At 34.8% G+C, this 15,597-nt stretch overlaps 2 protein-coding genes across 3 annotated transcripts in view; both read right to left on the bottom strand.

The window, feature by feature from the left end:
• The window catches only part of LOC107719230 (inositol polyphosphate multikinase-like), a 10,218-nt gene extending 1,419 nt beyond the window's left edge, over positions 1–8,799 (bottom strand). The window contains exons 1-5 of one of the 2 annotated variants that reach the window (XM_016526605.1): positions 8,441–8,799; positions 6,943–7,028; positions 6,358–6,454; positions 2,373–2,545; positions 110–191 (exon numbers count right to left, since the gene is read on the bottom strand). In XM_016526605.1, coding sequence (XP_016382091.1) covers positions 110–191; positions 2,373–2,545; positions 6,358–6,454; positions 6,943–7,028; positions 8,441–8,600 — 598 coding nt within the window. In that variant the 5' untranslated portion in view covers positions 8,601–8,799. The remainder of the gene's footprint in view (positions 1–109; positions 192–2,372; positions 2,546–6,357; positions 6,455–6,942; positions 7,029–8,440) is intronic. The other variant, XM_016526606.1, reaches the window with a different exon arrangement.
• Positions 8,800–12,629: 3,830 nt separating this feature from the next.
• Positions 12,630–15,597, bottom strand: part of LOC107719206 (N-acylneuraminate-9-phosphatase-like) — a 12,072-nt gene continuing 9,104 nt past the window's right edge. Inside the window, exon 5 of the mRNA XM_016526577.1 lies at positions 12,630–12,766. The gene's annotated coding sequence lies outside the window, so the exon portion shown is untranslated. The remainder of the gene's footprint in view (positions 12,767–15,597) is intronic.

Below are 15,597 nucleotides of genomic sequence, written 5' to 3'. Positions count from 1 at the left end.
ATATATATATATATATATATATATATATATATATATATATATATAGGGATCTCAGTAACAGTAATAATAAGTAATAATAATAATAATATTAATAATAATGAAGTCACACCATTTTTAATGCTGTCTTTTCCGAGACTGCGTCCATAGAACTGGTCATGAGTAATGTATCTGTTTGAGTCGATCTGGTACACCTGAGGTGAGAAGATGAGATCCATCAGAAACACTGCAATGAAGAGAAACATGAAAGAAGCTCTGTTTCAAAACAGCAGGCCTGCCTTGCTGTCTAAAATTGAGCATTAGCTAAATACACCACACAGACAAATATTAGGTAAACATTCGGAGTGTGCCTATGTATGAGGCCTTAAAATGCTGTTCTACATATCTTACTAGGTTTAGAACAGCGCTGGAGAGACTGGCATGCATACAGACTTAAAACTGTGATGAGCCTCACTGAATAGATCCTTCCACACTACAAAACAAATGAACCAAACTGAAATAACACGGGAACCAAGAGCAACAGAGAGGAGGGGGAGAGGGTGACAGCAGCTGGCAAAAATTTCCCAGCCCTGAGACACCGAAACCAATTAGGTGCAAAGAAACAAGAACACACAGAAAGCAGAGAGAGAAGATGATTTAACAGAGACTGAACAGAGGAAAAGAGGTGGAGACTTAATGGAACTCACAAGGCTGCAAAAAACGTCAATAAAAAAGTAAAATGCAGCATCATTTCGACAATTTAATTGTATTGAGATGTTTCCTGGGTCGATCTGTCTGAGAAAAAATGCTGCACAGCAATCAAACTTGAATTAAACTTGTTTGTTCAATGATTAAGTGAAGCTGTGGGGAGCGACGGAGTGACATTGACAAAATGTCTTTTCAGGTGTAATTTATCATGATTTGTTTCAGATTAACAGAGAACAGATGTTAAAGCTTGCACCACCTACTGGCATTTAGACACAATGTGATTGGCCAGGTCAGGGGTTTCATACTTTTTTGATGCCAAGGGCCCTTAAATATGACAATCCCATCACGAGGGACCCCTTTCCAAAAATATAAATTCAGAAATATATATTTATACTGTTGTAGTACAACAACCCAAATAAATTATATAAATATCATTAGAAAAACATGTAATTTGTATTTATGTATATACCTGAAGAAAACATTTTCAATTACATTAAAATTTTTATATCACCAACAATTCAATCATCAATTCAAAGTCAGAGAAAGGCAGTTTTATAAAGAATATTGGCAACAGCGGCGAGGAAAACGTCCTACAAAGATATAACACTAGTACAGACTATTCTAGCAAATTTGTATTTTTTGAGTGTTATTTTAGTATTATTTTTTATAGTATTATAGTATTTATTCATATTTAGGATTGGCTTTTATTTTTATATTTTCATTTTTCTATTTTATTTTAAGTTTTAGTAATTTTGTTATGTGCTTTTGTTATTTTTATTATTTTTATATTTATATTTAGAATTATTTTAGTACTTCACCTTCAACTTATTTGATTTAGTTGCCAAGCAAGGTTTTTTTTTTTTTTTAAGTTTTCCATCTAATGTTTATATGTTATTTCACTTCAGATTTATATCAATTAACAAAAAACGTTTTAAATAACGAGATAATAATTAAGAGAAATAACTCTTTAAATAATAAAGTTAACGATAAATACAAGACAAGGAAGCATAGTTTAACTCTTTTTTTCCATAAAATTATATGCAAAGTTCTTTCTTATAAAATTTGGGATTGTAAATACAATAAAATAATCTCATGATTACCAGTCTTTGGAAAGCATTTTTGAAAAGTACAATTTTGCAAATGTTAAATTTTTACCTTTTAAACGCATTTTAATAGATATTTCCACAGACCCCACAAAACAAATTCAGTCAATGAGCATAAAATGTCACTGTTTGTATCATGATAAATGCATCTAGATGACAGAATTAATTTGATCTCTCTGTCTCTTCTCATGTGACCTTCTTCACAGCAAGTGCAGCACAATGAAGTGTAGAAAGCAAAAGCAGACGAGTGTGTGCACTGACCGCTGGTTTCATCACAATCTTATCATCAAATGTCTTATCGGTATTCCTCAGAGGTAATTAACCTAGTGTCTGGATAAGCTCTGAATAATGATCAAGCCTTACAAGACAACAGACGGGGATTTCTGTTGAGCAGCATTGAAACCGAACCTTTAGAGCCCTCACTTGGGGGATCTGAAGCTTAATATTGTGTTTATGAACCCTCACAGTTTGTAATAAGAAAATCCGATACTGAGAGGAGAATACAGAGATAAAACAGCAGAAAAATGGGGGATCCTGCATAATGAGGATAAGGAAAGTTAATAAATCACACACACAATGTCTCACCCTCATGCCCAGTAACAGGAACCCGATCTCTTCCATCAGTGGATACTTGCTAATCTGTTCTTCACGTTTTTCTTGTGATGCAAACGGGTCGTAACTTCTCCTCCCGATCTTCACATCCATGATGCAGGGCCGTAAGAACCTCCTCGTCACATCCTCCAGTTTCAGATACAGCTCTGATGAGAGAAGAAGAGTTCTGAGAGAGTTTTTGTGGACCCAAGTGACAGAATCACAGCCTTTTTTTGTTTTGTTTTGTTTTTTTTGTATATTTTTATGCATACTTTAATTGGTTTTCTGTGAAGTACACTGTTGTTGCAAATTCTGCTGATATGTCACCAATCCATGTTATCTATATGGCAAAAATGTAATCTAAATGGCAAAAATGACTGTGATAGCCTTGAAACCATTATGTGAATGTATTGAAAACTAATCTGTAATGTTTTGCATAGCCATCTTTTATTTGTCAGCAAAAGTGTGGGATAATTGTGTGTAAAACATTAATGAAAAACGTCACATTTAATGGAAAAAATCTTACTGACCCCAAAGCTTTGAACAAATATTATATATGGTCTAATAAATTTGTTAGTCATTTATTAGGCAAATAACAAATTGAAACAACTAAACAGTCTTTATTCACACATACTAACCAAAAAACGTTATTTTATTTTTATTTTTATTTTTGTATAGCCTCCTTTGGACTTGATAATAGCTTGCATTCTTGCTGCCATTGTTTTTATGTACTTTCCCACAGTCTCTGTTGTAATTGACTTCCAAATATTTTCTAGTTGTTCCCAAACTCTTGCTTTTGATGAAACTTTCGTGCAATCTATCTTTGAATCCATTAAATCCCATAATAATTATATTTTAGCATGAGAAACACTACTGTGACTAAAGAGCTTACAAATAAGAAGCTTCAAGAAATTATGTTATAATGTTAGTATTATATATATACACAAAAATACAATAAAAACAGCAATATTGTGAAATATTATTACAACTTTAAAAAAAAGTTTTTTATTGTAATATATTTTACAATATAATTTATTCCTGTGATGACAAATTTGAATTTTGAAAAAAGTTGTGTTGCTTAATTTTGTGGATTCTTTTTCCAGGATTCTATTCATGAATAGAAGTAGTCTTTACTGTTACTTTTATAAATTTAATGGATCCATGCTGAATAAAAGTTTTAATTTAGTTTTTTTTTTTTTACTCTTTTAAAAATCATATTGACACCAACTTCTGAACAATATAGTATTTTTAAGTAAAAAATGTATATGTAAAATTTTTAAAAAGTAACTTAAAAATAGAAACATTTCTGATTATTCCTTTGCGGTTGGGCCAGTGAAAATGTTGGCCGGGAAAGTGAAAATCTAAACTACAGACCCAACTGAATCTTCAGAAAATAATCATTACTTATTGAAAATAAATGCCTTTACGATGTGATACGAGATTTGAAAAGGGAGAGAAAAAAAGTTCGGCAAAAGGCAGGATCGAACCGGGGTCGGTCGCGTCAAAAAGCCAACGACAGGCGCTTATCCATCTGCACCACTGGAGCTGATGTTTTACAGTCACTTTTAACTAAATGTAAATATACACTCCGTATTTTTTATTCCAGAGTAAGGGCAATTCATACAATACATTTAAACTGAGCTACTTTAATACCATCTCCGAACTTTCTACCACGACTCTGCTGTTCTTCGGCTGGTTCTTCCCTGTATACGTTGATTGACAGATGTCTCGTCCAGTCAGCGGTGAGTAATCCCAAACCAATGGCGCTGTCTCAAACTATACCTACCTTTTCCGGTTTGTCTGATTTGTCATTGTCATTGTCATGTTTTCTGACTTGTAAATTTGTTTTCGGATTTGTCGTTGTGTTTTCTGACTTGTTATAATGTTTTCTGAATTGTTGTTGTGCTTTCTGAATTGTTATTTTGTTTTTTAAACTTGCATTTGCGTTTGTAATTTGTTATTTTGATTTCAGAATTGTGATTTGTTTAGCACTTCTCGGCCACCGTACATTACTCTTCAGTCCAACATTAAAACATCATTAAAAAGCAGTGATGATTTCGTCTGACTGTCTGAATGCTTCACGACTGATTTCTACAATCACACCGAAAACTAAAGTTAGTGATGTTTCAGAGGCCAAATGACAGTTTGTCAACTGATAAGCCCCAATGACCAGTCAATTATTTTGGACAAGTTACTTCTCAGTGCTGTCGGCTGACACAGTGATTTATGGTGTGCCATTACCAGGATGGTCCCATACAAACACAAGACAGCAGACAGAGAACAGCAGTGTAAAGTCCAATACTGATAAACTGAACACTCCTTTAAAGTACACAGATTATATACAGACTAAACAAACATCACCCACAAAGCACATGTACTTTGGACACATGGTAACTCCCATAATGAGGCAGAAAATATGATTATATAAGCATCTGTATGAGCTTCCAAAGAACATACCACTGCTGGATTACATCCCACACCACATACCAAACCATCTGTCAATTATTAACACATTAGTAACCCTCTAAATTCACCAAACACAGATAACACTAACTAGAGCTGATGACCTTCGAGCTCAACTGCTAAAGAAACCGTTTTAATGAACGTGACTGCTGAGTTCAACCAGGACTGACACAACACGTCATTAGTGCTTTAAAGTCATTGAATCGCATCTGACCTTATTTCTTTCCTTAATCAGTAATCTTGGTCTTATTATGCATCTGTGCATATTATTTCAAATAAAACTTTGCCTTCGTAATCTTATCAGAATGTAACATCATGCTCCACCCCTGGTGAATATCCTGTTTTATTTTTAAATGCATAAGATTATGGAAGTAAAATGGGTTGCAGATGTTATTTCATGTTCACTATTTATTTATATATACAATACTGGACATTCTCAGCTAACGTTTGGCTAACGTTCTCTCAAGGTTCTCTCAGAGTTATGAACAAACATTCTTCCAGTAATGTTAATAGAACACTTGTTCAAAGATATCTGACCTTTAATAAGATTCTCAAAACATTAGCACAAAAATTGTATTTATACAAAGTTCATGGAATTTTTTTTTCCTAAAACGTTTATAAACATTCATCTGACATTTTTTAAATGTTACTACTTGTTTTTAGAACGTTCAGAGAATATTAAAATATAACATTCCCATAATGTTTGAAAAATGATAAAAACTTATTCCTTTTTCCCTTAAATTTAAATTCCTTAAAGGTGCTGTATGTAGGGGTTTATAGGAAGCGCATTGATATAGAACGTGATTAAACTGACCTGGAACTACCTGTGCAGTTAAACGAATTTAATCAACACCTGCCAGCCAATCAGAATTGAGTATTCAGACAGACCATGGCATAAGCTGTGTTTTCCACCAACTGGCAATCCGGGGTGCCGAAATACAATTGGGTAAACTGGCAGTGGGCGGGTTTCACAAACCAAAACAGAGACCGACATTCCGGCCCGGAATGCACATTTTCAAAGGAGAATAACTGACTGTAGCATTGTTTGTCAGATAAACAAGTATGTTAACTTAGCATGTTTCTTAAATATCTGCAAACACATTGTGGTATTTTTATGCTTTAGTAGAGTCAAAAACTTACATACAGCACCTTTAAACGTTCCCATTACCAGGAAAAAAAACGTGTAAAACATTTGAAAAACTGGATGTTTTGAACGCCCAAAGAAAATTCCAAAGTAACGTTCCAATAATGTTTGCAAAATTATAAAGCTGAACGTTGTTTAAAACATTTACAGAACTGGATGTTTTGAACATTCAGAGAACATTCAATAGTAATGTTACCATAATGTTTGCAAAATGAATCAACAGAATGTTCCCTTACTGTTTGCATAACCAGGAAATGCACATTTTGAATGTTCAGGGAAAATTCAGAAATAACGTTTTCATAACTTAATTGGAACGTTAGCAAAGCACTCTTAGAACATCTTTTTGTTTGTTGGGTTGATGTTTTATCTCACCATGTGGTGACTCTCGTGGCCTCCATGTGCCATAGAACTTGGGAAGATGTTGTTGCAGGTCCAGTAGCTTTTTATCTGTGCAGTCTTTAGCAAATACCTGTAAACATGTGAAAAGGAAAACATCCAGAAATAATGTTTTCATTACGTTTTTAGAACATATTTTTGTTTGCTGGGTATAATCTTTCATTCTGACACTCTCAAAGAGTGAATATTTAACTGAAAATAAGGAGTGATTATTTGTTGAAAAAATTGTGCTGCGTAATATTTTTGTGGAAATTGTTTGAGGATCCTTTGATGAATAGAAAGTACAAAAGAACTGCATTTTTTAAATAGAAATTTCTTGTAACATTATAAATGTCTGTACTGCCCCTTTTGATGTAAAGTATCCTTGCAGAATAAAAGTATTTTTACTTAATTTTAACGGAAACTTAAAGTTAAAAAGTTTATTTTTGCACTGTGCTTGGCTTGTAGATGTTTTTTTCTGTTATTCAGGGTGTTATTTTGGTTCAGATATTTGTCCCCCCGACATTATTTGCATCGTTGTACAGACTATTGCTCACAGTGGTGTGGATTCATCTTAGTTACCTGTGTGTAGAAGTTCATCTCTCGTGGGCCTCTCGGAGGAGCTTGTAGCTGTTTCAGGATCGTTCCATCAGGATGCTGCAGAACACCTGTGCAATTATAGCGAAGCAAACACTGAAAACCTGCTGACCCTTCATCAAGACAACTGTAAATATTCTGAGTGTGAAAGAATTTATGGAAGCCAGGAAAACATCTGAAAGAAAACTCAGGAGAAAAAGAAGTCACATAAATGCATGAGTGTCATTATAAGAATTACATTATATTATAGCTCAGGATTTCATAAATACCTAAAGAGGTTGACAGGATGGACTTTGGATCAATTTAATGCATCCTTGCTGAGTAAAAAATATTAATTTCTTTCAAAAAAGAAAAATTGTACTGAAATGTTATGTCCATTTTAAAGCTTGATAGTCACTTGTCATTGTCTTGAAGATATCCATCAAAACTTCTCCTTTTAAAATCAATGAGTTTGGAATGGCACGCTATAATACAGAATCTGTGGGCAAACTACTCCTTTAACACAAGAAAAGACAAAGTGCTGACTGGTGACAATCTGACAGTCCATCAGATAACATCTCACATCTCATTCGTTCTGAAAATCCCCATGACAGAGCCACAAATGACACATGAGAGTTACTACAATAAAGGAAATGCTGTCTGTCATCTGACTGTTGGCAAAAGCAACTTAATTTTTCCTTTTCGTACAAATCAATCACCATGACGATATCCCATGTTAGTGACAAATCCTGTGACCCTTTAAAAAAAAACTTTAATTAGTTATCTAATTACACGGCACCCCTGCTCTCGACAGACGGCACCCCAGGGTGCCGCGGCACCCCGGTTGGGAAACACTGATCTAATATGATATTTTGCCCAATTCAACCTAGCAAGCCTGTTAGAACAACCTGTGTGAAGTCTTCCACAGTTGACAACGGGATTTGCTCTCAGCAAAATGTCCTAATGGAATGTGTGCAGGAATCCTATTGGAATTTCTATCACAATTTGGGAATCAGTACAGGATCCTAGCAGGATTCCATCCCCCCCCCCCCAAATGGACTATTGTAATTACCCATAAGATAAAATGTCATATATAGGATTAGGAAAGCAATTTGAACTAAATCTTTTAGGATTTTAAGAGATTCCCTTTTGTAGGCTATTCCAACATTGTTCTAATACAATTCTACAAAAGACTCCTGTGGGAATTTCAGTTTATCCAGGATGCCGTTTTATTCTTATAGGATTTTTTTTGATCCCTTTAGGATTGGTAGCAAATTATGCTAGAAATAGGTCCTGTATAAACTTTTGATAGGTGTTCACCCTAATCCAATCTAAACACGATGAACGCAATACTTTGGACAAACAAGATAACTAAAGATTCTGACATCCTTCATTGTTCCATAAATCCCATGTAATGTAAATACTGTACATTTAAACATAAATGACCAACAACAACAAAAAAACACATGAAGAACATCAGAAGCTGAGATGTGTCTAAACTGACCAGTGTTACTGATCCCGCATTTATGTCCGGCCACCTGATGAGAGAAAGGCACACATCCATCCAAGAGCACCTGCTTTACTGACCCATTCTTGTTATTTCCTTTTTCCAGTTTTTCCAGCGTTCGAGATGACGAGTCCATGATTTGACCATCTGCAGACATGTCCAGCGTCAACTTATCCAACTTTAACAGAAGCTGGCAAAACTTCTGTTAATCATTTTCCATATCTGACAGTTATTCTAAAAGAACATAAACATGGTCATTAAAACTCAAAATGTCTCTTTCGCGCTCCTGGAGCCCCGAGTGTTTTTGTACATTCACTCGCATATGTGTCTGTAGTTTTAATCTACTCCAGAGCGCGACGCGTATTTCGGGTTACTGAATGGTTCGTGACGTAAGAACGCAGTTTACCAATCAAAACCGGCGTTCGCAGAGGTTGCGTTCGTGCGCGACGCGTCGTGACGTGACCACGCGGTGCACCAATCCAAGCTGGCGTTCTCACAAGTTGCGTTCTAGCGTTACGTCTGCGCTAACCCCATTTAATTGTAGTTTTTACTTTTATAATTCCGACTCCACTCATGGTTTTAACAAAACAAGGCACACTTGAAACTCTGCTTTTAAATTACTTAAAGTCACTGCTCAGCAAGAATTAGGGTAGCCTACATTCATTATTTTATTCAACATTTTATTCAAGCGACACAAACTGTGAAATTGTGAGCTGTTCCATTAAAGTTTTACACTGAATGTTGTGCTTGGGCGAATCAACCTCTCACAAAATCAGTTTGAAACCGTTTATTTAACATCACACTTTTACAATGTACTTTTCTGAGAGAGTAAACAATAATTTCACAGAAAAGACAAGGTCATCAAAACATGATTTTGCTCTATGTAACATTTTGTTCTGTTATATAAATAGATTCTCACCTTCCACAAGTACATCTATCTGAATGACAAGAGGCAAAATCCTCCAAATTAGATTTTAAATGACAAAACGGAACCTGTCAGATTCTGTGACTATGATTCAAAATATATAGATATAGAAGAATGCCACTTTAAATATGTTTAATGTCAGTGATCAGTTAAGGTCACGTGTGAAGTTTAATACATAGAAAGAAAACATGAGAAGATGGCCATTTGGTTTTCATAATCATGTCACATTCATATTTTTCTCCTACAACATACAAGATTCAGTTCAAATTCAGACTAACGTGTTTTTTCAATTCAAGTTTTTGTCTCTAGTCTATCAATAATATGACCGAAACATATCCCATAAAGTCTAAGAAGATAAAAATTGAAAACCGGTATGTATTGCTCACACATTTAATCCCATCAGCCCTGACCACACATGTAAAGCGAAGACACACTAATCTCTATAGCTGAGAACGGACTGTCATGAACGGTGAAAAAGGCTCAGGCCTCCTTGCGTTTTATGATCAGAGGACCAACGTTGTCTCCCGTTTCCTGATTGTGTTTAGCATGTGCGCCATCACAGTATGGAAACTATAAGAGACCAGAGAAAACAATTGAATTAAAGATGTGTCACGGCAAGTTTGATATCACTGATGCTAAAAACCAGTGAATCATATCATGCGACCAAAAAGTGACCACGCATAAATTTTGAATGCTACCTTGGAGAGGTTTTTCTTTAAATGAATTAAGTGTATTCAGCAAGGACTCATTCAACTGATCAAAAGTGACAGTTAAGGATTTCACAGTTACAAAAGATTTCTATTTCAAATAAAGGCTGCTCTTTTGAGATTTTTATTAATCAAAGAATCCTGAAACAAAATCACAGTGTCCACAAAAATATTAATCAGCACAGGTGTTTTGAACATTAATAATAAGAAGAAATGTCTGTTGAGCAGCATATTAGAATGATTTCTGAAGGATCATGTGACACTGAAGACTGGAGTAATGATGCTGAAAATTCAGCTTTGATCACAGGAATAAATTACATTTTAAAATATATTACAATAGAACACAGCTATTGTAAATTGAAATAATATTTTACAATATTACTGTTTTTACTGTATTTTTCATCAAATAAAGGCAGACTTGGTGATCATAAGAAACGTCTTTCAAAAACATGACAAAATCTTATTGATGCTCAACTTCTCTTTTCTTTGAATGAAATGGATATTTTTCCCTTCTGCTGCCTTTAAGATCACTGTTCTAAATAGCCACTAGAGATGTTCCCATGACCTCAGAACAATAATAGTCACATGGAATTTGAAATTCAGGTGATTGGCTAAAAATTTCAGGAACTGAAAACCCACAAGCAAAGATGACGACTGCTTCCAAAATAACATATTTGGACTTACTATTGTTCACATACAGTTTTTTGCCTACTATATAGGGGAGAGCGGGGCACAAAGTAACACTTTTTGACTTTCTCAGTTTGTGTAAATCCACATGGGGTTCAGAATATATTTTTTTTTATCCACAGTAATTTTACACGTGTCAAATATGTCGCCTTGTTTCAGGATTACAGTGTATACGTTTTTCTTTATTTACCCTCAAAAAATGGAAGTGAAATGTGACAACATGCCCCGTAGGTGGGGTACATTGTAACATCTGAGGGGCAGGTTGTAACATGACCATATGACAGCTTAAAATGTTATCTGATCGAATGAAAAAAAAAAATTTAATATATAAAATATATTTTAAAAAAAGACAAACTAAAATATTTTGTTAATAAAATAAAATAATGGCGTTTTTTTAAGAATTAAAAATAATCTGATTTTGGATTTTGACAATGAACACATTGCAATCATGCTTGGGACGGCCCACATAAACAAAAATGCTTTACATGTCTTGAAATAATAATTTCTAAACATTAAACATTGACTGTCGGTCTTTATTCACCTGTTTCTCGTTGTTTCTCATTAAAATTCATTAAAGTAAATAGTGTAAATTACATTGCTAATGTCATAGAATAGCGCATTGTAACACGGTGTAACAACGTGCCCCATCTGCGCAACTGGCATTTAAAACTGGTTAGTGTCTTCTACTAGTTATCAAAGCATTAAAAAACTAGCTAAACTGATAAATAACAGATTGGAGATTAATATAATAGCAGATTTGTTTCATTTTAAATGATTAATAAAAACTGAGATGAAAAATGTACTTAAGCCAGAATTTAAATTTTACTATGGTCAAATAAATGTTCAGTGATATCTTCAAAAGATTTTTTAATTTTGGCACACTTTTTTTTTCTATATGGTGTTGATATGGTAACTAATAAATACTGTAAATTTTGTTATGCTAGCATGTGTGGAAATATTCAAACCAAGTGTGTTACAACTAACCCCGCGTTACTTTATGCCCCGCGCTCCCCTAGTAGGGAAGTATGTAATTTCGGATGCAGCCAACAAGTCACCTATTGCAGGGCCAGGTCAATGGCAGTTGGATCCGCCCCTGCAATACGTGACTAGCAAGCTTTGCATGAGCTAAATGGGAATGTTAACAGACAGGTTCAAGATAAACACCTCCTTGTACCAATCACACCCAACTGTACATGAATTACATGTACATAATAAACATTTCTCCTGATTTCATGAGGGTTAGATTCAGACTCTGGCATCTGCAAGGCATTTGCAAGGGGGAAGTCGTGGCCTAATGGTTAGAGAGTCGGACTCGTAACCCAAAGGTTGCGGGTTCGAGTCTCGTACCGGCAGGGATTGTAGGTGGGGGGAGTGAATGTACAGCGCTCTCTCCCACCTTCAATACCACGACTGAGGTGCCCTTGAGCAAGGCACCGAACCCCCAACTGCTCCCCGGGCGCCGCAGCAGAAATGGCTGCCCACTGCTCCGGGTGTGTGTTCACGGTGTGTGTGTGTGTGTTCACGGTGTGTGTGTGTTCACTGCTGTGTGTGTGCACTTTGGATGGGTTAAAATGCAGAGCACTAATTCCAAGTATGGGTCACCTTGGCCACATGTCACGTCCACTTTCATTTTATTTTCAGTTTCTGCAGGAATAACCGTCCCTACTGCGATTTGCAAAATGGACGTCTATAAACATACAAACACTCACTTTTCTGATGCAACGGTTTCTCTAATTTGAGTGTTGATTCAAAGTTAAAAGTTTCTAGTGTCTCAGAATTTTTCATTAAGCTCTATCTCACCTTTTTGGATCTCCAGCACCTACAGTACACGGCTTCGTCACCCAGGTCCTCAATGTCGAACGCATGCACCACTTTGGGGTTGTCTTTCTGCAGATCAAGGTTGACCTTTGGCTTAACACATTTGCTTTTGCTGAAAAATGTTTTAGATGAGGATTCCCACTGCTGCAGCTCCAAATGTCACAGACACTGCAGTGATGATCTCAGCTGAAGGAGGGCAGAAGACATCTTACCATACAGAGCCTTTTACTCCAATAACATCACTGTCTAAATGTTAGTTATAATCCATGTTAGTTATAAATGACCCATTTTTAGATATGCATGTATAAATTAAAATAATAATTTATGTTATTTAAATATAAAAAATAAATACTTAAAAGAATACCATTATATTAATATTGCTATTATTAATATAGTATTAATATTGTTACTTAAAGTAATTAAATAAAACTAAAGATAATAAATATTTGACTCCAATAACATCACAATGACATATCTACTGTTTGAACCATTAAACGTTGAATCTGCATTAAATAAATTATCACAGTAACTAAATCCATGTCAGTTATTGAAACTAAATTTAATTTATAGAAACCTGATAAGAACAGAGATAAGTTAGTCTATTAGATTCTCAACGACGCAGCGCGCAAAAGAGGACAAATGGAGACATTCAGAGACGCTCGCTTAGATATAATAACCTGCTGATGAGTTTATGAACCACATCTTCATTATTTCAGTTTATTTCAGTAGTTTCTATTAAATTACTGCTAAACTCCAACCATAAACACATGCAGCGTGAGCAAAACAGCACATTTGCCTTACAAAACTCCTTTATATAAAAACTTTAATGGATCTTTACCTTTATGGAAAGAGTTGGACGCGCTCATGATTAATTATTATTGTTTGTATTATTATGATTATTTTTTGCTCATAATTTAAAGATCTTCAATCGTCCTCAAGGCCAAATGGAGAGTTCAAACTGATTAACTGTGCGCTGTATTTACGCAGACTGCGAGTTATTAAGCAACATAAGGACTTTTACTTTGACTTCACGGTTGCCCATGTGGTCGGTGAAGGTTGAACTGAGTGTGATAAACCAAAAGAAAAGTGTCTGTGATTTTTTTTTTTTTTACGTGTAACAGCGTTTTATATAAAATGATTTATTTCTTAGCGATTTATTTAAAGTTTAATTCAAATTAATTCATAATACACTTTATTTTGTATATAACATCTTTAATGGAGGTCTTTACCTTTATGGAAGGAGTTGGACGCGCTCATGGTTAATTATTATTGTTTTGTATTATTATGATTATTTTTTGCTCATAATTTAAAGATCTTCAATCGTCCTCAAGGCCAAATGGAGAGTTCAAACTGATTAACTGTGCGCTGTATTTACGCAGACTGCGAGTTATTAAGCAACATAAGGACTTTTACTTTGACTTCACGGTTGCCCATGTGGTCGGTGAAGGTTGAACTGAGTGTGATAAACCAAAAGAAAAGTGTCTGTGATTTTTTTTTTTTTTACGTGTAACAGCGTTTTATATAAAATGATTTATTTCTTAGCGATTTATTTAAAGTTTAATTCAAATTAATTCATAATACACTTTATTTTTCCACCATTTTCATACAGTCAAAGTGGGTGGTTTTAAATGTTACATGGAGCTCCAAATAATTATAAAACTACATTTATGGTTACAATTCTGGGTTGAAAGGCATGACAGTAAACGATTGATCTTTTGTGTGCGTGTGACTTTTCAAAACCATTCATAAAAATAATACTTTTATTTTGAAGTAGTGTAACAGGAAGTCTGGCGCTACTTCCGAAATCACGTTGACAAACACACACACGTGTGCCCAGCAGCATGGATCTTAATAAGTGGTGTAACCTGAAGTCCGAACCGAGGTTAAAACATTTGACAGAGGCAGGGTTTGGTGTCCCGAAAGAAAAACAGCACGTGCCAGGAGCTGGTGAAGGCGCACATTGAGTCATTTGATCAGGCTGTTACTGATGGATTATGTCGGGTTGTGGTTTCTAAAGGAGGAATCAGCAATGACCTGCGGGTCTTCCCTGCTGAATGCAGAGGCAGGCGTTGTACATATACAGAGGAAAGCTAGTAGTAAGTCTGTTAATTAAATATAAGTAAACATGGTGAATTGTTGATGTATATTGACAGAATAACTGCTGGCTTTCTAGTATTATGACATAAACGTAATAATTATAAAACACACACGTGTGTGTGTACGCACAAGTCTGTACTAAACACAAGTACACTAATATGTGCTAAATTCATATTTGCAAATACCACATTCATGATTGCATGTGATGAGTGTTTATATGAGATTATATAAGAACGTATTTAATGTTTAAAATGAATATTTTACTTATATTAATCATATAATTCTATAGATTTTACAAGCTTTTTACTCCAGTAATATCACAGTGATAAATCTATTGTTCAAACCATTAAATGTTGAAACCATACTAAGAAATCATAGTAACTAATGGGTTTTAAATATTGTTAAACATAATAAATATATATATATTTTTTTTAAATGTAATTTTCTTATTGTGTTCGATCACTTCTTGATATCCAGTCTGGTTCCTAAAGCAAAACCAGATAACAACCATCAGTATTTTTAAAGAACAAATCAATTTTGTGTTTTCACAGGCAGATGTGAGTTGGTCTGTTAAAGGGGTCATATGATGCGATTTCATTTTTTCCTTTCTCTTTAGAGTGTTACAAGCTCTTGGTGCATAAAGAAGATCTGTAAAGTTGCAAAGACTAAAGTCTCAAATCCAAAGAGATATTCTTTATAAAAGTTAAGAGTTAGCCACACCTACCTAAAACGGCTCGTTCGAACACGCCCCCACATACAGTGGGGCAAAAAAGTATTTAGTCAGCCACCAATTGTGCAAGTTCTCCCACTTAAAAAGATGAGAGAGGCCTGTAATTTTCATCATAGGTATACCTCAACTATGAGAGACAAAATGAGAAAAAAAAATCCAGAAAATCACATTGTAGGATTTTTAAAGAATT

Source organism: Sinocyclocheilus rhinocerous, unplaced genomic scaffold, assembly GCF_001515625.1.
Source record: "Sinocyclocheilus rhinocerous isolate Xijiao unplaced genomic scaffold, SAMN03320098_v1.1 scaffold513, whole genome shotgun sequence".
Classification (NCBI taxonomy): Eukaryota; Metazoa; Chordata; class Actinopteri; order Cypriniformes; family Cyprinidae; genus Sinocyclocheilus; species Sinocyclocheilus rhinocerous.
This window is presented reverse-complemented; position numbering and strand designations above follow the sequence as displayed.